Source organism: Protomyctophum bolini (assembly GCF_963924005.1).
Source record: "Protomyctophum bolini genome assembly, chromosome: 23".
NCBI lineage: Eukaryota > Metazoa > Chordata > Actinopteri > Myctophiformes > Myctophidae > Protomyctophum > Protomyctophum bolini.
The window spans coordinates 4,138,210-4,159,900 of NC_137884.1; the positions used below are offsets into that span (position 1 = coordinate 4,138,210).

The following is a 21,691-nucleotide window of genomic DNA, read 5'->3' on the forward strand; positions in this document are numbered from 1 at the left end:
CAGTTCCTTTCCCCTCCATCAGGCACCCCGGCTGGCCAGGGGGAGGTAGTTTAGAGACCAGGATTACTAGTGCATGTTTTTTGTGAGGGTACCTACCCTAGGGGACAGTGGACACAGGGAGAACATGCAAACTCCACACAGAAAGGCCCTTTCCCAACCCCGCCTCGGGTATGGGCCCTGATGACGCAGAGGAGAGAACAGCACCCACAGAGTCCCCAGCAGGAATGGAACCCAGGACCCTCTAGCTGTAGGGCACCAGCACTACCGACTGTGCCACTGTGCCCCATCGCTTCCTTTTCTAATGATCAGAATCGGATCGGGAGCAAAGAAACGTGAAAGTGACATCCATAGTATCAACATTATATCCATATCATGATATTAGACTGGATATTGTCTGTGATTTTTGGATATTGTACTATTGTGATAGGGCATAAGCGTTCTATAAAATATCGGATTGGGGAAAATCGGTATCGGCAGATACTCAAAATCAAATCGGACTGAGCAAAAAAAAAGGTGATCGGGACATCCCTAGTTCCAGAGGTTCACAAAGCTAATAAATAATATAGACTGTGGTTTAGAAATGCCTCTCTCTCTCTCCCCGAGTCATTACATAACATCAACCCAAACCAAATATCTTTTATCTTCTTTTATTACGAAATAGTGCTACAATTTACATTGCATTCTCTCTCCTGGTCGCCCTTCTGCTTGTCAGTCTGGCATTGGTTGACCCGGTGTGTGTGTGAGTGTGTGTGTGTTTCCAGTCTGTGCTTTTTGTCAAGGATGAGTTCCTTTTAAAGAACTATAGAGTATGATTGAACATTGCAGACTCTGTAGGAAGAAAAAATAAAAAGTAACAAAAAGTTCACTTCCTGCCAGAGTCCATCAGTGTGTTTGACTGTATGTCTGTCTGCACGCTGCAAAAAACTGTCTGACTGCACACTGCAAAAAACTGGCTGTATGCACGCTGCAAAGAACTGTCTGTCTGCACGGTGCAAAAAAAAAAACTGTCTGTCTGCACGGTTGCAAAAGGAAAAAAAACATCCATCTTAACGAGTGGCGATAACGTCTGCCGTCAACACTTAAAATCTCATTTTCCTTAAAAGAAAAAGAGAAAAAAACAAAACATCCGACAATTTAAAACAAGACTCAATGCACAACTCTCTCCGTCACTGGTTGAGATGGATGCCTTTGCTGCTGCCGTGTGTTAACATGTTGTAGCTAGATTGTAATGTAGGGCTAGTATCCATCAGTGAAAACTGTAGCAAAAAAAAAAAAATCGCTCCAAATGACAGGCCAACAAATGCAAATGGGTGGAAAGGGAAACAAAATGAGGTAAATGAGGTAAAAAAACAAAACATAAAAGTTTAAAATATAAAGCATCTCTTTTGGGCAGGGCTGGGCAGTGAGTCCTCATTGGCCAGATTCAGTTTGAACGTATTGAAAATAAAAACACCTGTGAAGGGCACCTCTAACAGCCAACCACGTGGCTGGGTTGGTCGGTTGGTCAGGGCAGGGGGGGGGGGCGGGGCAAAGTGTTGGTTGATGAGCCAGGAGAGCCAATGGTGTGTAGGCAGGAAGGAGACTGAGCCAATCAGAACGCCTGCTGGGCGGGATTGTAGTTGAAGGTGGAGGGAACGTGAGGTCGCTCTTCTAACTTATCATACTCCAAATGGAACTCCTGGGGGGAGAGGGAGAGAGAGAGAGAGAGAGAGAGAGAGAGAGCGAGAGAGAGGCAGGGAGGGAGGGACACAGAATTATTACTATATAACAGTCATTCAGCGCAAATAATAGAATAAAGAATGGTATAATTCTATTCCAGATTTTGTGCCAAATCTTTGCTACACCACCTATCCTAGGGCATAGGATCAGCACGTTGTGAGCTTGTAGATCTGCTCTGGGTGTCACGTCCGGTAAACAATAGGCTGCAATCACTCAGTTAAAAACTACTAACAAAATAAATAACCAAAAACAATGCATAGACAGATATTTTACCAGGACTCTTTATATATATATAAAAAAAAATCAACCAAGGTTCATGTTTTAGGTTGTTGTTAGAGAAAGTAAAAGACGAGTGTTCATTTTCTTGGGGTCTAGTATACTGTACAATTAAAAAAAAAAAAAATCACTATAAAATTGTGTAAAATAAAAAACCTATTTAGTCCCATATTCGAATGCCCCCCCCTGTAAAATAGCTAAAATCGCTAAAACGAAAGAAAGCAGCAAATGGAAAAAATAACAACCTAAAACATGAACCTTGGTTGAAAAAACTAAAGTTGTCCTTTAATTAATTCCAAACCTTTTCCAGGACTGGAAAATATTATTTTTTTTCCCCCAATTTCAAAATATTTATATTCCAGGAATTTCATGATCTCCTGTGTCTCTGTATTATAAAAGTACAATGAGGAGTTTTTGTTTTGTTTATCATCAAGGAAAGTAAATGGATTTTGTGTTCTTTTTAGATTACCGTGTTTCATGCAGTTTGAATTCAAAAGATGGCGCTCTTATCATACATCACCACATTCCGTGCATAGCCAATCAAATCATCACATTCCGCGGACCACGGTACAAACACAAAGCTGTGCATAGATGGGGTCAAGCGCCCCTCAAAAATGGCCTCCTCTACCGGTTGAACCAGCAGGTCCATCTGTACCTTGGCAACCTTTCTCCAGTTGAGGCAGTCAAAGAAGTAGTAGGTCCCTCTCTCGTAGGCATTGGTTTTCAGCGTGGGCTCCATACCCGGCGCCCGCGTGATCCAAACCCGCTCCTCTTTATGGTACCGCCAGTCCCTGTTAAACCTGGACATAACGTTTTAATAAATACATCTTTAAATACATCATCTGGCAATGTAATTTCCAGTTCAAGGGAACACAACATCCACTAGTTTTCTTCACTGTGTTACACAGTCAGATGTCCGGGATGCTAAGCTATCATCGATTATTTTAATAACCAAGTCAAATTAAGCTCTAATCAAGCCCCAAATATCGCATTTTACGCAGCGATGCACATAGACTGCATGCGTGCATGCAACAGCGTGCAAGTGAGGATTTCGGCCAGTTTTAGGTAGATTACATCGGCCGTTAGCCAAACTAGCCAAAAGTTGCTACATTTTGCTAGATTAAGCCCCCGATTATAGGGAACTAAACGATTACGTCATTTACATCAAGGGAAATGAGGGATTTTTTGATTCATTACTATTTTGCTTCCGGGGGGGAAGCAAAACCTGAACACAGCATTCAACAAGGTTGAGACTGAGGGTGCATGCCATATGTACGACACCTGAATTCACCCACGGAATAAAAACATCTATAAGCCTTTATTGAGATCCATCTGTCGATACAGACAGGCAGACTTTCTGTCTGTGAGCACAGCTCTCATTGGCTCTAATATGGACCTTCTCGGGGTGCGGTGGAGTGCCAAAAAAGCTCCCGACAACATAATCAGACAAAATATCTGTGTAGTAGCCCTTGGAGTACTTTTTAACCACTAGGTGTGGTAGTATTACAGAGTACTTTTTAAATGATGGTACAATAACAGTGTTCTTACAGCTCTACTGCAGCCAATAGTTGTAGCAGGTCTCCTCCATTCATATAGTAGAGATAGAACAGTAAATCCTCCCCGTACCGAGACAACTTGATAGCTGCTAACTGGAGACAGACAGACAGACAGAGAGAGAAAGGTTTTAAATAAGGTAACATTGATACAGATTACAGACATATTCATTATATTTAATTCCGTCATGCATTCCAATAATTGTATTAACCACTTTATTAACTGAAGTCCCTATTTTGGCATGCGATTACTGATTATAGCTAAGATTTAACATTTTGAAAACACGAAACAAAAAACAAAATAGCTCATATGCAAGCCAACATTGTTACGTGTTTGCTTGACAATCTTGATATTTGTGGTGTTCTTTTTGTGGTTAATTGGTTAACTAATAATAATGCAAAGAATTGCATCCTTTTCAGATTCTATGACATTTGTAAAACGCTACCAGATACATTCAACCATTTGAGGAAAACAAAAGGTACAAATAACACTACATTCTAACATTAAGCTACTTCCATAAAATAATGTTTGAGTGGTGTGTGTGTGTGTGTGTGTGTGTGTGTGTGTGTGTGTGTGTGTGTGTGTGCACGAGCGCAGCACAAACCTTGTCCCTTATGTGGATATTAGTTAGATATTCCGATGGTACGTGGAAGTCTGCGTGGATGGGGAGAGAAATGACAGAGTTGACAACGTGCACACCCTATAGGCTACCCAAAACCCTAACCTAAAACTAGCCGCACGGGGACGCCACGGGTGATTTTTAACCCACGACACATGATCTTTAACCCGCAGCACGGTTGATTTTTAAACCGCAGCACAGGTGATTTGTAACCGGCAGCAACGGTGTTGCCAGACTAATGACTGTAGGACTGTTGGTATGTCTAACCCACGGGTTCCCAAAGTGGGGTCCGGGGACCCCTAGGGGTACTTGAGGGAGTTCCAGGGGTTACCTAGCTCAATTAGAGATATAAGGAACGAAATGGACCCGTATGGGTCTGTAACTCAGAGAGTGTACAAATGGAACCAAATTTGGTTCCATTTGTACACTCCGAGTTAAATTTACAGTGGTTTTACAATATAAATTGGGGTACCAGAGATAGAATTGCCATTAAATCGGGGGGTCCGTAGCATAATGCGTGTGAATTTGGGGGTCCATGAAATGAATGAGTTTCGGAATCACTGCTAGAGCCGTAAAAATCCTCCCTTATCTGGGTCACTGGCATGTGTTTTCAAATGGGGCGTCCGTGGCCTAATAAATGTTGATTTGGGGGTCCTTGACACAAATACGTTTGGGAACCACTGGTCTAACCGACGTATGCACCCTGTGTGACTGTGGGTGGTGTAGTGATCTGGGTTCACAGTGTGTCCAAAGGGAGGCCCGAATTCACAGTCGAAGCTTCTAGAGCAGAGGTTCCCAAGCACAGTGGAATGTTTGTTACATTGTATCACAGACAAAATGTGCAGAGAGAAGACCCTTCATAGGAAACCTGGACAGACCGGGCACTGCGTGAGCGCACCAGTACGGAGACTCACCTATGTCTTGTGGTCGACAGGGAGCCGACGCCCACGGAGATGCAAACTTAGGATAGAGATTTCTGAGAATTCATGAGGAGAGAGAGAGAGAGAGAGAGGGGGGAAGAGGAAACAAATTATGTTCTGCCTGTTACTTGTTACATGTGTACACAGAAAGGTTTAATCCAAGGGTTGGGATGAAACTTAAGTTATTCAATGTCATTCAAACGCATTGTATCCTTCTGTATAATTGTATATGCACAATATACAGAGGTTGAGATCGTGACAGGCCTGTATGTGTGAGTGTGTGTCTTACTCAGGTGAGTTGAGGTTGAGACCCAGGGTCGTGAGGTCAGAACCCAGCGCTAGGTGGACCATGCCGGGGTCCGTCTCCGCCGCGCGAATGAACGTCAACAAACCGATCATCCCAAACTGATCCGTTACCATGCCAACCGGTATGTTGGTCACGCGCCCTAAAGAGAGAGAGTTGAAGACAAATCCAGGTTTTCAAACCTGGTCATCTCAAGGACCCCACACATTAGCAAGTCTTGATCTTGATTTTTTTAAATCAGTTACCACCAGACAAGATTTGGAAATTCCAAATGTTTCCACATAAATCACAATGTTTGCTACTAAACTATCAGTTTCATTGGTCATCTTAATAGATATTTCTGGTCTTTCCTTGAGCTTCCTGGGTAGTGGGTACTGTGTAGTGGGTACTGGGTACTGTGCTTACAAAGTTATTTGTCTGTCCTAAATGTCGTCCTGTAGTTGTCGTTACTGGCAGAAACATTATTTGCCTCTTCGCTGGGCGCATTGAGACGTTAGTCTAACGTCTCAATGCGTTTTTTACTGGTTAAATAAAAGGTTAAAGAAATAGAAATGCCACTCACCATCGGGGAGCACCTGAATGCCTTTCTTTAGCTGGTTGTTGTTGCTCGGTACCACAGAACTCTTGTCTCCGGGGAACTTTGGACCGTCTGTGTTGGAGGAGGGTTTCCCCGACGAGTTGAGATTCTGATTGGATGAAAAATCAGAAGATGAGGGACAGTCGGTAGGTTCAATTAGTGTTAATCAAATGGTTTCATGGTCGAGTTGGAACAAGAGAACGATGACGGAAGGTAGGTCAGCTGTCACCATTACACATTTAAGTTGACAATGAACTGTCACACAAATAATTGCGATTGCCGATTTATTTTATTTTTTATTTTTGCATTGAACATTGGAACGTTACAATTTGTATTTCTGTTTGCCTTTTAGGATTCATAATCACAAATCTACACAGGGCAGATGTGACAAATAACTTGAAATCACTGAATGTACAAAATGTACAAAATAGTTGATCTGGAAAAATATGGACATTTTTCAACATGGAAACGATCGACGATTATGCAAAAAAATAACCGTGATTATCTCAAATAATTGCGATCAGGAGATTATGTAATCATTGTGACAGACCTAACGGAAGGAAGAATTAAACACATCAGGGGGAAAAAAGGAAGGAAAAAAAAAAAAAAGCGTGGAAAAAGACAAGCTGGTAGAAAGTAGAGGTGTATCTCACGGTTTTGCTGTCTTCGTTGGTGCTGGTGGGGTCTTTCGTTTGGTAGTTGGGCCCAGGGAGAGCCGGGAAGTCCTCGTTATGGATGGAGAAGTCTTGAGACTGCTCATTGGACGGCTTGGTTACCATGCCAACTGAATAGAGGGGGGGGGGGAGGGGGTGGATAGGTGATTTCTTTACTGTATCTAAAATAGAGAGTATACACATGCATCACTTTTAAACCTGGCCGGCGGTAATGGAAGGATGTTGGATGCCTTGCCTAACAGTAAGGCCGGCGGTAAAGGAAGGATGTTGGATGCACTGCAGCTCAACGTAAACTTTACTCGGGTATCTACCGGTAGTTTGTCAAAAGTGGCCGCTTTCAAGATGCTTTGGCTGTTATATTCCAAACGGATGGTCCAATCTGCTCAGTTCAAAGCTTGTTGGAATGCGTGACTTTGAGGACATTACGCGTCTACTTGTAAAATACTAAAAGATGTTCACATGCCTATTTAGCATGCACAATGGGACCCCAGTACCGTCCCAGATAATGTATACCAAGATGCAATGAAGCGGTTATGGTGGCCCAACATCTGAAGTCTGAACTCCTGTTACCGTAGGGAGCCCGTCCAGCCAAGGGGTTGAGTAGCGGGGTGGGATTCGAACCGCCGTCTCTCCGACTCCGGTCCGCTAATGCTGGGAAATCTGACAGGTCCAAACCCGTCACGTTCTCACTGCCGTCTGGAGAACACACACACACACACACACACACACACACACACACACACACACACACACACACACACACACACACACACACACTTAGCATCTGAGTGGCCATAAAAGCAATTTCAAATAGTGAATAAAATAAACTGAACTTCAATAAAACTGCTGTGCGCATGTCTTCTGTATGTGTGTGTGGTACTGTACCTGTTCCATTGAAGATGTTGCTTGATAAGGAGCTGTTCATGCCGAATGCTGGATTCCTATTCATCCCGAACCCTGACATACTGACAGACAGACACACAGGAAGGTGGTTATGCTGAACAGGAGCTGGTCTTTATCTATACATTTGAGATATTTCTGCCCGTCTTCACAAGCGGGTGGGCCAAGTCATAGACCGTGACGTACGCGTAGAATGCGGACGTGCCGTTGACGCCTGTGCTGTGCTCTGACATCACTCTGACGTCACTCTGACGTCACTCCTCTGGCGTTTACATTACAAACCACCTCATTGATGAATTTTTACATTTTTATTTATTTATTTGCTGGCGATAGTGTGGTGTCACTATATTACGGTTTATTTCATTGGCCCGTTTGACTGTCAAGGGTTCAGCCTCCAGGAAGAAACCCTAAATACAAAGTCAATACACCATTGCACATAAAAACAACTCCAAAGGTGTCTAATGAAGTACTGTCACCTCATAGACACACGTGTGGCACTCCGTCTTTAATAATCTGGGTTATTTTGAGACCGTTCCAATATGGCATTTTTATGGCAGATTCCAGATTATGCTACAGATTATATCGTGCAATCCCTACTTCTCAGTGCTACTTATATTGTCACTCTGTTGCACCACTCTCCGACAAACGACATTGGCGGAACAACACGGAGAATTAGCAACACAGCACGGAAAACCGTCAGTAGGCAATGTGTGTGTGTGTGTGTGTCAGGCGGATCGCACAGTGACACAAACACATGGATGTCAAGACAGCACAGCACAAGCTTCTAGTTCAGTCGTGGTTTTCAACCCTTTTCATATCAAGGCCCATTCTTTATTCTGCATTTGAGACACATTTGATGACATGTAGCCTCTCGGACCTAAAACTTTGAATATTTGATTGTAGTCTTCGGATAAAACATTTCCACAATTCCGTGCTGTATTCATGTTGGTAACATCAGGAGAGATGACAGGCAAACGTTGATAAAAAAATAATCAACTAATTGTGTAGACTTCTTGTAAAATAAGTTTAATAATAATTAAATTAAACCAAATGGACATTGCATTTAACACTCTCAAGAGCGTTACATGAACGCCACGGAACGCTCGCTCCCCCCTGTAGTTTACCTACCTCTCTCTAACCGTAACTAAATGCATTGGAAATGTCATAAAAATTTTACTTTTCAGGATTCCAATTCAAAAGCAGCAACAACAAAAAAAAAAAATCAGGATTTCAATTCAAATATGCTTTTCTGAGCTTATAGATCGGCCATTTTTGCTACGACAGTAATATGCAATGTGGCCCTCTGGAGTGAGTGTGGAAATATAATGGCCCTCTCCATGGTCAAAGTTGCCCACCTCTGTTCTAGTATATATATATATACACACACACACGTATCGGTTGAATAAAATACATACGGTGTCTCCATCTCACCTGCCGATGGGCTGCCGTGCTTGCTGTTGCTTGGGCATACAGATGATGCTGGGTGACGATCGGCTGGGACTCCCCATGGTCGCGCTCCTGCCTCCTCCTCCTCCTCCTCCTCCACCACCACCTCTCTCTCCACCTCCCCCTACTCCTCCTCCTCCACCCAGGCCGCCCACCGGCCCACCGGCTCCGACCTGTTGGCTGTGGTTGAGCATGTTTCGACTGCTCATGGGCAGGATGCCCCTGGGGAACAAAGACAGAAAGAAACGGGAGTTCAAACGGGAGGATAGAGGGATGCGTTTAGGGGGGTCTGTCACCAATCACGATTACACATTTTTAAGTTGACGTTAAATTGTCCCACAAATAATTGTGATTGAGGAGAGGAGTGACAGAGAGGGATTAATTTGTTTAGGGCTCGTGATTTGACAATTAATTGTCACAAATAATTGTGTTGTTTTTTTTTTTATCCTCTGCCAACCTGGGGAGGGCAGCAGACTGACCTCATGCTGCCTTCTATGCATGAGGAGTCCAAGCTGCTTCTTTTCACCTGACAGGGGAGTTTCCCCGGTTGGACATAGCACGTGGAAGGAACTTGTTATTCCATACAGTTCCTTTCCCCTCCATCAGGCGCCCGGCTGGCCAGGGGGAAGCAGTTTAGAGACGGGGAGAACATGCTATATTGGAGTAATAGGGGGTATAAGGCCAGATGGAAGGAGTTGGAACTTGGTCTCGTTACTGATTTCCCTAGCGGACTAGCGGACCGATTAGAGAGGATCAATAATCCATGGATAAGCCATACGTTAACTGTGTGGCAAAAGGTAGTGAGATCATGTGGGTTAAAAAAAACGTCGAAACTTTTCAGATGGTGTGCTTTCGGTACAGATTTTGCCTTTGTATTGACATGCTTTTTGTTCTTGCCTTATGTAAATCGCTCTGGATTAAGAGCGTCTGCTAAATGCCTAAATTGTAAATTGTAATTGGAGATGGAGTCACTTGGAGGGGGGATGACATGGGACGGGGGGGACGCGGGAGGGGAAAGGGGGTGGGGAAAAAAACTGAGAAATGCACTAATGTCTTTTTATATGTCTAAGAAATATGCATTCTATATACTGCACTGCTTTATCCAAATAAAATAAACATAAAAAAAAAGATCTTCTATTACGTTTGAACACACCATTTAGTTGTTTGAAATTGTTTAGTCTCGTCAACTAAATACTAGTCTTACTCAACTAAATTAACACTGCTCAGAGGACATAACGAATTTTGACAGCAGTACCACCTGTCAACCAGTAGAGGTCCTACCAGAACACAGGATCTACTTTCAACAGAAGACCAACAAACCACTACAAGCTACAACCACCACAGTTGTGTTTGTTTTATTGTATTAACATAATCTACATTATAGATGGGTCAAATTAACATTTTATACACGTACTAGTGTAGCTGCAGTGATGCAAATAGTCTGCATCCTTGGGACTCACTAAATTGAGAAAGGACCCAATCATGTCACCCTCCGGGGGTCCTGGGATGCAATAGGTACTGTACTCAGTACTGTCATCGAAGTAGGACTGGGACCCGTCAAAAGACCAGTGGTCTTTTGGAATGAAAACCTATTTACATCACTGGTAGCTTATTTGACTGTAAGCGTGCGTGCGTGTACCTGCTAGGAGAAGGGGGGGTGTGCAAGGTGCCAGTGTTGGGTGCATTGACGTGGCTAGCTAGCTGGCTAGTAGGCTGATTCAGCCCACTCCGACTCAACTGAGGTGCAGCACTACTGTTGATGCCCCGCATAGGAAACCCCAGAGCGCCTGCAGAGACAGAAAGAGACACAGTTACATTTACACACACAGTGTTGATTTCGTCAACTAATACTATACTATTGTCAACCAATTAAAACGGGACTAAAATGTTAGGAAGGGGCTAGTGGAAATTAGATCCAGTAAAAGTCACTTTACACTTTGTTGCATGCTGAAAATAGCAGATCTACAAGAGATCGGCTATTTTCAGCAAGTGTAAAATCAGCCATTTCGACATCAAGGCCCCGCCAAAAGACATTTTAGTCGACTAAAACAACTGTAGATTTAGTCTACTAAAATCTTATGAGATTTAGTCGGCTAAAATGAGACTAACTAACTAACTAAACTAAAGTCAGTGCCGTTGTCTCACCTTTTTCCTCTTAGTAGATGGCTGATGTGCAAGGAATTACATGACTACTGTACATTTAGATATGTTCTGAGACATAAAGTAAAAGCTAATCAATGACACCACAATAATATCAAAACGGTGAACAAAAATGAACATTTTTCTGCGACATCTTTTCTTCACTGACGAAAACTACATAAAAACTAAGCCATGACTAAACCAAGCCATGATGACTAAAACTATGACTAAATATACTGACTAAGAATATTTAACTGTATTTGTTTTTGTGTTATAACCCTGGACCGGGAACACCTCTTGGGGTTGTGTACAGTATGTACAGATTTTTAATTTAATATTTAATATTTAATTCTGCAATATAAATATTTGAAGCATTTCAGAAAACTTAGGTCAGGAGGATTTGAGCAGGCATTTTTAGAATCGCGGCCTCAGCCCCAAAATGTGATATACTAACTTCAGACAAACACAAACAATCTCTGATGACTAAAATATGACCAAAAACTAAACGAAATGTTATTCAAAAGACTATAACTGAAACTAAATGATAATGGACAGCGGTGCTCTGTGCTCACTCTGAGGCCCGCCGTATAAGCTTGCTCCGAGCTGCGACAGCTGACCCGTCGATGAAGGGGATGGAGACGCCAGCATCTGGAGAAAAACACAAAACAAACAAACTAAAGAAACAAAAAGAAAAACAAAAGATACTCACACTTACTGAACTTCAAAGAGCTGCCGGCTTATGAATCAGAATCAATTAAAGAAGCCTAATTAATATCCTGGCCCCCTTAGCGCCCACAATTTAAGCAATATTACAGTCAGTGGGTGTGCGTGACCGTCATGGGCCATGGCACGCCTGAAGTGCCATTAATGGCAGTAACGCACAGCCTCGAGTGTAATATTGCCATTATACAGTTAAAAAAAACACGTTAACTCAATTTCATTATAGCTAAGATATTCGATAACAAAATCATATATTCTTTTAGTGTAAATGTCGCGTGAAAACGGCTAGCCTAGCTAGTAGCCACTCAACCGGAGACTACCCAGCACAGCTGATTTTACATTTTTTGATTAGGTGTTCCATCATGCTCTTTTGAAGCACGGGTAGAGAGCTATTTCATCAGATTGCTTCCTCGGAACTACCTGTTGTAATCATACATACACCAACAATAATAATGGTTAGCAATTTATGTGAGCAAATGAAACCAGTGTGATGCAGCCGATAAGACGATGTGGGCTATATATTAATAAGCAAGCATAGACTAGTATACATATCAATAAGCAAGCATAGGGTTATTTCTCTTACAAGAAGCCAGCCATCACACGCACAGCTCCAGACTCTAGTCTGTCCCCTATTCCCTTATTAAAGGAAGTGTTCTGGTGTCAATCTCTGTCATTCTGTTGAGCGTTTGCTGCTGCCCCAGTACACACAGACTGGCTAAGGGCAGATTCACTTCACACTATGGTTCCGAGTGTGCACTCGGGACTACTTGGCAGATGTTGTGGCAGCGTGCTGTGAACGCTGCGTAACGTTCCCGGGAGCGGATCACCCAACCGTTCCCGGGACGAATGGAGGTAGTCTCTGGACCTATTGAAGTGCACTCGGATACGGATCTCTGCAATGTGAAAGCATTGAATACAGTTGAATGAATGAAGTGTACTTGGTGCAGACGATTCAAGGCCAATGTGAATCATGGCCAGTGGGGACCAGGCGATCGTATTCGGGAACAGTTTGAATCAAACAGACTCAGTGTGAATCTTCCCTAAGATTGCCTGGGGAGACGGAGGCTGTGAACACCAAGCCAATGGATTTAATGCCAAGGGAGCAGAAAAAGTAGCTCTCCACTTCACTGATATGTTTCGACATTTTGTGTTACGTCTCGCTGTCACTCGCTCTTTCAGTTTTGACTACCACAAAGGTAGTCAAAACACCCGTTTTGCGGAAATTTGCAGAAATGATCATTTTCTATCTAACCTCGTGTCACCAGACTTTCCACCACATTCTATCTAGGGTTCTCTTTGGACGTAGAGACTACTCTCTCACGCCTCTTTGAGTGCATTCATCTCCCCATAAACCAAATAACACAAATCAGGAAAATGCAGAACATGCATTTATTATGCAATTTAATCATGAAGCCGAAAAGCATATCTGGATATTTTATAACGAGCCGTTAACCGGCTATACGGTTAGCCGTTGCCATCCCTAATTTATTGTAAAGGATAATTGATCTGTGCTTTCTTTACTCTACAGCGCGATAATATCGCTTCAATCAATAGCTCTCAGCTCGTCACATCGCATTGTGAGCTTCTAGAACTGCTGCAGTGAGCTTGTAGATATCGGATATTTTCTGCAACGCAGCTAAAATAAAAGAGCAGACCAAGTAGAGATGACCAATTTTGACCATGTTCAACTAAGTATTACTTGACTAAGTATAGAGGGTTTAAAACGTGGACCTGCAAGGTTCATATGTGATGTGTCGTTGTCTGCCTCTGTTCTGGACATTTTGGCTGCGCACCCCCTCTGAAAATGTTTTGTGCCAGAGACCCTCATGTTATTAAAATGATATCCAATTTTTTTTAAAACAGCAGTTGTACAAGCTCACAACGCGTCGCGATGCAACACCTTGTGAGCTTGGAGAACGGCTATTTTCAAATAGCTCATGTATATAGGGGTTAAAGTGGTTAAATTGTTTTGGAACTCATTTGGCTGGGGACCACCTGACCCATCAGTCAATCGATTTCCACTACACTCTAGCTTCCTGTTGGGTGGCATCTTTCCTCTCCCTATGCTTTTTTATTGGTATATGTGAGCATAGAAAAATAAATCCCTCATTGGTCTCTGCAGTTCATTGGAGCGACGTGTCTCCAACGAAGGCAGGAAGTCAAGCTGATGTGCTGAAGGCACGCTGCGTCGCTGCCCAAGTGACGTCACTCGTGCGACTCCTCCATGTCTCTCGGTGCCACTGAAGTGACAACTGGCCAATCACAGGGCGTCGTTTCCCCGGGACTTATCAATTAAATCCAAGGGAGCTTTATTGGCATGATTTCTCAAACAAACTTTTACATTGCCTTTCTAAATGGCCTACCGAACGTCCCCTTCCGTTACGCATGCGGAAGCTTTGCTTTGCTTCGCAAGGAATCTCAGGACATGTTTGCCTTCAACAGAGACACGTGCCTAGTTTTAGAGATATAGTTTTTGGGGTCCTTGACATAAAATATGGAGCACCACTCATATAGAAACATGAGGTATTTCAGAAAACTGTCAGGATTTACGTAGAAGACATTTCTTTAATTTCGACGTCAGGCCTAAATGGGTTAACCCATTCAGGACAATAACCCCTTTTGGTGTTAAGGGTTATGGCATACTATTGAAAAAACAGCAGATCTACAAGCTCATAGCGCGGCACGAGCTTGTAGATCTGACATTTTTGAAAAAGCGTGAAAATGTGGCGTTTTTAACCCAAATCTTTGCGATCTGGGAGGTCCCTGAAACGACATATTTTGAGATTGGTCTCCGCGGCCAATTACATATTTATTTTGGGGTGCTTGACATAAAATATTTTTAGATATTTTTAGAATTTCTTTTTTTTCCCCAGCAAACTGTCATGATTTAGAAGACATTTTGTAAAATCTGGCCTCAGTCCTAAATGGGTTACGCACACCATTCATCCAAACAGAAAAGTCCTATCTGATTGCATTAAACAATGTTAAACTCACCAACATTGCAGATGTATGAAAAGCTTGAATTATCCTCTATCTGCAAAGTTTTTGTTTCATAAATATCCACCATAGAGACATTATGAGCTACTTTCTGTCAAGAAATGCCCTGCATTTGATTTGTGTGAGAGTGTGAGAGTTTGAAAGTGCTTGTTTTCAATAACACATCTTGCTGCCTCCTGCATTATGTGACATTTAGAAACAGGTGGTACGCAGGACGGTTGAGTGATTTCCAACGAGCGCTTCCAAACTCCAACACTCCATGCTGCTCAATGTTTTGACACTCAGTCTAGATGAGGGGGGCGTGTCCTGATGGGAAAATCATGCATGTGCATACTCTCTATACTTCACGCTAGGCAGTTCAACGGGTAGGATGGAACATGGAACTAATTATGCTACAAAACGCAGACAGGCTGAGAGACAGACAAGGAGGAACGTACGTCTTTGTCAGTGCGGTGGGGCGGGAACATAGACTGCTGGCCGTAGTAGAGGCTGGAGTCGTCGGCGTAGTCGCTGTCCACCCCCCCTTCCACGAACTTCTTCCTGTTAGCACCAAACATGCCGTGTGTCACCTGGAAAACAGACAGTAGACGCATATGAAACCAGGCTCTCTCTTCCTGAGTTTTCATGTTTATGGAACGTCGTATACAGTTATTATTAGGGGGTGCCACGATTACACATTTTAAGCTGACGATTAATTATTGTCACACAAAATATTGCAATTAACCATTTGTGTTTTTTGGCATTTGGACATTATTAATAGAAATTAATTACATTTCTGTTTGGCTTTAGGCCCGAACCGCACCAATGCACCTAGTCGCAACTCCTTGCAACAAAACAGCTTTAAGGACATGTCACAGACTCACACCAATGAAACTCCTGGCAACTGCCACTGGGGATAATGGTTGCAAGCAACTACTTGCAACCGTTTGGTTACAAGGAGTTGCATGGTGAATTGGGGCGGTTTGGGCCTTAGGCTTCGTAATTAAAAAAAAGTGCAAGGGGCAGATATGACAAATAACTGAAATATATACCAGGAAATTACTGGCATCTTTATACATTTTATACTACGGAAATAGCGGGGGGGGAATGTGGAAATATCTACAACCTTACAACGCTTTGTGAAGTGACGAAGTTGTAAACTTGTAGAACTGCTATTTCTGCTACGAACATTTTTTTAACATGGACACGATACTGACAAAAATAATTGCTATTAAAATGACTATGACTATGTGAGACAACAGTTGAGAAGCATTGTTACAACACAACAGTGTGGGTGGGTGTAAGCCTAATCATGTCAACGTCCGCCCAATAGCAGTAGTGTAGGTTGAATGCAAGCCTGTTGTGTGTGACGTCCTATCAAGTTTCTTCTTTGTGTAACATGATGACGTGACAGTCTCTTCAATAGAGAAAGTGACCTTTCGCTTCTTAACCTAGAACAGTGGTTCCCAAATCTTTTCATGTCAAGGACCCCCAAATTGACACTAATTTGCCCGCAGACCCCCCATTTGTACGGCTCTAGCAGTCACTTTAAACCGTTTCATTTCGAGTACCCCCAGTTTGACATGCATTAGTCTACGGACCCCCATTTAATGGCATTTCTATCTCTGGGACCCCCAATTTATATTGTAAATGTTAATTTAACTCTGAGAGTGTACAAATGGATTTTTGGAGTTACACATAAGGGTCCATTTGGTTACTAACTATCATTTAGCTGGGGACGCTAGAACTCCCTCAAGGACGCCTGGGGTCCCCGGACCCCACTTTGGGAACCACAGCCCTAGAACACTAAACATATTTTTGCTACACCATCACTAAACACGAGTATATTTTACCCAATGTAAAATATTCCATAAAAAATATTTCTCATCAAAATATATTGAAGTACAGCAATACAGCTTGAGTGTGTGTGTGTGTGTGTGTGTGTGTGTGTGTGTGTGTGCTCGTGTGTGTGCGCGCGTGTATATTATACACTCAGCATAATGTAAGTGTATTGGGTAATAAATAATGAGCTCTCTCATTCATAGAACACAAGGCCATATACAATGTCTCAATTCCCCCCACTGACTGCCAAGTGCCAACTACAAAAACTTTTCCTCAGTCATGGGAGGAAACAAAGAACACAACATAGACACAGTTATTAACTTACTGTCTTTGACTCTCATAATAGCTGGAAGTAAGGGAGGAATAATGCTTTCTTGGGTTTTTAAATCCTCTTAGCAGACCTTGTATTGAACTGTACTTTCATGTGCTTTTTACCCCCCCCCCCCCTAGTGCAAACTGTCAATAACGTATTTAATCAATCAAAACATAATAAGTTCTACAATGACCACCGCAAGTAGGTGTGCATTGAATTACTGGCAGACTATAGTCACTAGTGTGGTCTATATGTAGTCCACTTCTGTAAACAAACTGTACAACTCGTGTGGCAGGATTTAGAACATGGTATGGCATACATAGATATATTATATATCTGCACAGAGAATGTCACTGTCTTTTGTTGTAACGTTATTAACGGTTGTAAACAAACATCGGGGACGTGGCTTGTTGTAAGCAAGCATCAGCAGCATGTCGGTCTATCTATGAGTTGTTGTTGCTGTCACAACAAGTGACCCATTTAATGCCAGTCCTTGTGCTAAATAAGCGCTATGTATGCGTGGCAATTACAATGTTACAGTACCGCTCATTTGGGCACACAACACACACAAACAAAAAACCGGCTGCAAAAACCTTTAAGAGAGAGGGTACCGGGATGTGGTTTATTATGCTCCACAGATGACTGAAACATTAGCATCTCGAGCTAACATTTTGCAGTGATGACTGCTAACATGCTAAGCTCGCTCTGGCTGGCTGTCTATGGAGCTTTTTCTTAGCAGGCTAGGCTGGGCTAGCTAATGCTAACTCGCAGACATTGTGAAATAATTCCACCGCGTCGAGCCCCGACCAGAACGCCGAATGGCCGGTGTGAATCCAGCGGACGTTCGGTCCGCCGTCCGCCGAGACCGAGAGCGAAACGAGGGGGAGCTTTACTTGTGTTTTCGTTATGGGGTTTTGGGGCCTGCTACTACTACTACTAGCTGTAGTGGTGCCCACCGTCCGGTCCGCTCTCTCTCATCTCAAACAAAAACACAAAAGACGATCACGTCAAAGCGCCGAGCCGAGCCGTTTAGAGCACCCCGAACCCCGGCTGCATGTGGACTCGGCGCGGTGCCGTGACGGGCCGTCTGGGGGTGATAACCTAACGACAAGGCGTTCATTTAGGAGGAGAAATGAGCGAAAAATTATGTCTCACCGCATCAATCCGTCTTCCCCGCTACATACAATCCAAGATGGCCGACTTCAGGTCGCCAATCATCGAGGATGCTGGGAAAGCCATTCGCCTCTGACCTCTTTAGACCTCATCCATCCATCCATCCATCCATCCACCACTCTGTCTCCTCCTGAATATCTCTCCTCCTCTCACCTGCATGGCATCTCCTCTCCTCCCATAACTGTATCACATCCCATATCATGGGTCTTAGCCTAACTTAAATATAAGTATGGGCCATTACTGATAAATGGTCCCTTTTTTAATTGTTTTGATTGATTGATTGAAGAATGTATTAACAGTTTGGGAGAATTACAGTACATTTCAAGCACAACTCAATACAAGACTGTTAACTGTGGACGACACCATAAAGTATTACACTTGTTTACAATAGGGTCCACCATGCTCAATTCATCATAACATTTAGAGACGTACAAATATAATGATATGTCATTTCACAGTACCTGTACTAGCCAACTGACTTAGTGATAGATGTTATTTCACAATACCTGTACTAGCCAACTGACTTAGTGATAGATGTTATTTCACAGTACCCATGTACTAGCCAACTGACTTAGTGATAGATGTTATTTCACAGTACCTGTACTAGCCAACTGACTTAGTGATAGATGTTATTTCACAGTACCTGTACTAGCCAACTGACTTAGTGATAGATGTTATTTCACAGTACCCATGTACTAGCCAACTGACTTAGTGATAGATGTTATTTCACAGTACCTGTACTAGCCAACTGACTTAGTGATAGATGTTATTTCACAGTACCTGTACTAGCCAACTGACTTAGTGATAGATGTTATTTCACAGTACCCATGTACTAGCCAACTGACTTAGTGATAGATGTTATTTCACAGTACCCATGTACTAGCCAACTGACTTAGTGATAGATGTTATTTCACAGTACCTGTACTAGCCAACTGACTTAGTGATAGATGTTATTTCACAGTACCTGTACTAGCCAACTGACTTAGTGATAGATGTTATTTCACAGTACCTGTACTAGCCAACTGACTTAGTGATATATGTTATTTCACAGTACCCATGTACTAGCCAACTGACTTAGTGATAGATGTTATTTCACAGTACCTGTACTAGCCAACTGACTTAGTGATAGATGTTATTTCACAGTACCTGTACTAGCTAGCTGACTTACTAAGAACTCTCTGCCTTGCATTGAACAGAACATGGTGGACGAAGCAGACACATTCCCAGAGGTCCTTCAGAGAGTTGTACTTTGGCTTCAGGAGAGGGATCTCGGAACAAAGTACAAATATGCCATTCTGACTGACGGGTGAGACTTGTATTATTAGACCTGGAAATAAACACACATTTGAAGTACGACGTTGACTTGCCCTTACTAGAGTGCAGGGCTTTTAGACTTGTATTCGGCGCAATATTACTTGTATAATGTAGAATTATTTCTGTCTGAAATAGTAGTAGATTAGCATAACTTTTAACCCATTTAGGCCTGAGATCAGATTCTACATCCTGACAGTTTTATGAAAAAGCTATGTTTCTATGTCAGTTGTTCTTAGATTTTTCAAAAATAGCAGACCTACAAGCTCGTAGCGCGCCACTCGGTGGTGCGCTATGAGCTTGTAGATCTGCCATTTTTGAATAGCTAAAGCATAACATAATGCTATAACACCAAAAGGGGTTCCCGCCCAAAATGGGTAGGAACCATTATAGTTCTACTTCTACTTTCACAAATCATCTAGTAGGAACAATAATCTTTCAAAAATGTACCAACTTATTTGCAAACGTTGATCATACTGCTCTCTATCTGTCCTCTCTAGATCTTGGGATATATATGAGCAAGTTCCTCAATATCCAGTGCCGCGTAAGCCGGATCAGATATCCACAGTTTGCAAAGAAGTGGATAAACATAAGAAAATCATATGGCAATTTCTACAAGGTGGGATGTTTACTTTTTTAATTTTGCGCTTACATGACATTATATTTGTCATTTTCTTTGTCAAATGAGCGTCTCTGAATGGTCATTATGCGGGTAAAAATATGGTTTGACCTGTAATGGACGTTTTAAAATGAGAATACTATCCACCTGTTGGTTGTCTGTCAGAAGACCTATTCTTACATGAGGCCAATGTCTGACCATGTCTGACCATGTTTGACCACACCTTCAATGTATTCTCTGCTCTCATGTGTGTATAAGAGAGAGCAATGTAAAGGGCTCAGGAGGCTTGCATACGTGCAGTCTCCCTGGGCTGGTGAACCCTTGTATTAAAAAGTATCATTGTTTCAGTCCACTCTCTGCCCTGTGTATTTCTTAATAACTCTGATATGAGTTCTAAAAATATCTACCACAGACCCTAAAAAAATTGGAACAAAAGGTTTCTCAACTGATTTTTGTAGTATTAGGTGTCCTTAATAATGCTATAAGTTTTTGTATCTCTGCCATTTGGACAAGTTCAATGGATTCCTAGGCCCCCAAAACATAGGGTTAGACACAAAAAGTACGGTACTTGGGTCTAGGGTGAATAATGAGGCGTTTTTAATGGTTTTTTGGCAATCTTGGACGCCATCTTGAAAATAACACCATTCGGGTGGTAAAACTTTAGTAAACTTTTAGTATGTTATTAAGGACACCTAATACTACATGAAACAGTTTTTTGTTCCAATTTCTTTAGGGTAAGGTGCTTTTTTTCCATATATTTACTCGCCTACATATTTGTAATTATTTGGAACTAATTGTGTAAAATGAAGATCAACCGTATAGAGTTAGTAATAATAATAATAATAATAATAATAGGGGTTCTCAATCAAAAGCTTTAACAAATGGCAAAACGGTGGGTCTTCCACTCCAGGTTCCCCGCACGCAGACCAAACTCAGCACCATGCTGGAGAAGTTGGGTCTCACGTACGAGGGCCGTCCACTCCCCACTCGGGCCTGGACGACTCGCAGAACATCGCCCGGATCGCGCTGCGCATGCTCCAGGAGTCGGATGCAAAGCTGCGCGTCAACGAGCGCATCCACGGCAGTTAGCTCCTCAACGTGCCCAGCTCCGCCGCCTACACAAGCCTCGCAGCAAAAGGACTAGACGTACGAGAGAGGACGTCTTCCAGAGATCGAGACCTGTGCATATTATTATTATACGCCTTACAACAGCTTCGCTCTTGTCTTTTCGCCATAACTGACTTGAAAAATGTCAAAAAGCACTTTTTACAGGCTTGTTGTAATTCATTTGTCAAATCGCTGAAACATGGAGCCTGTGATCAGAGTATGTTGTGACCACATTGAACCGCTGCTGCTGCTGCTACTGCAATGCCTATTTGAACTTATACAGACAGACATGGAAAACATTACTTTGTTAGATTATTTTTGTCCTTTTAATGTCTGTCAATAATATGGAGATATATTAATTAAAAGTACCGGTAGGTCTATTTTGACAAATAAATCTGTTGGTATTACACCTGTAAGTCTTTCTCTTCTGTACAATATTTCAATCTGTATCCTCCAGATTAATATTTTATGACCCTGTGCATGTCGAGTGGAACATAAGGAT

At 42.5% G+C, this 21,691-nt stretch overlaps 2 protein-coding genes across 2 annotated transcripts; one reads left to right on the forward strand and one right to left on the reverse strand.

Moving 5' to 3' along the window:
* Positions 1 to 631: 631 nt before the first annotated feature.
* LOC308311163 (CCR4-NOT transcription complex subunit 2-like) lies at positions 632 to 18,171 on the reverse strand. The gene is made up of 15 exons (XM_080757730.1): positions 18,135 to 18,171; positions 15,283 to 15,414; positions 11,701 to 11,776; positions 10,629 to 10,776; positions 8,975 to 9,211; positions 7,529 to 7,608; positions 7,214 to 7,339; positions 6,623 to 6,753; positions 5,955 to 6,078; positions 5,378 to 5,534; positions 5,083 to 5,144; positions 4,154 to 4,203; positions 3,544 to 3,644; positions 2,651 to 2,795; positions 632 to 1,678 (listed from the first exon to the last, which is right to left on the reverse strand). Exons 2-15 carry the CDS (start codon positions 15,400 to 15,402, stop codon positions 1,592 to 1,594), a joined length of 1,644 nt encoding a protein of 547 aa, XP_080613856.1. The 5' UTR covers positions 15,403 to 15,414; positions 18,135 to 18,171; the 3' UTR covers positions 632 to 1,591.
* A 1,180-nt stretch (positions 18,172 to 19,351) lies between these two features.
* LOC308310612 (3'-5' exoribonuclease 1-like) lies at positions 19,352 to 21,171 on the forward strand (the record flags this gene model as incomplete). The annotated part of the gene is given in 5 exon segments (XM_080756994.1): positions 19,352 to 19,458; positions 19,964 to 19,973; positions 19,975 to 20,082; positions 20,993 to 21,058; positions 21,061 to 21,171. Coding segments are annotated over 5 exon segments (402 nt in total).
* Between the last annotated feature and the right edge of the window lie 520 nt (positions 21,172 to 21,691).

Bases quoted from the DNA above. Each gene is read 5' to 3' on its own strand.
- LOC308311163 (XM_080757730.1), bottom strand. From the start codon at position 15,402: ATGTTTGGTGCTAACAGGAAGAAGTTCGTGGAAGGGGGGGTGGACAGC. The intron at 7,609-8,974 runs GTGAGATGGAGA...TCTGTCTGTCAG, and splicing joins GCACGGCAGCCCATCGGCAG to TATGTCAGGGTTCGGGATGA. The intron at 5,535-5,954 runs GTGAGTGGCATT...CTCTCTCTTTAG, and splicing joins CATTCAGGTGCTCCCCGATG to GGCGCGTGACCAACATACCG.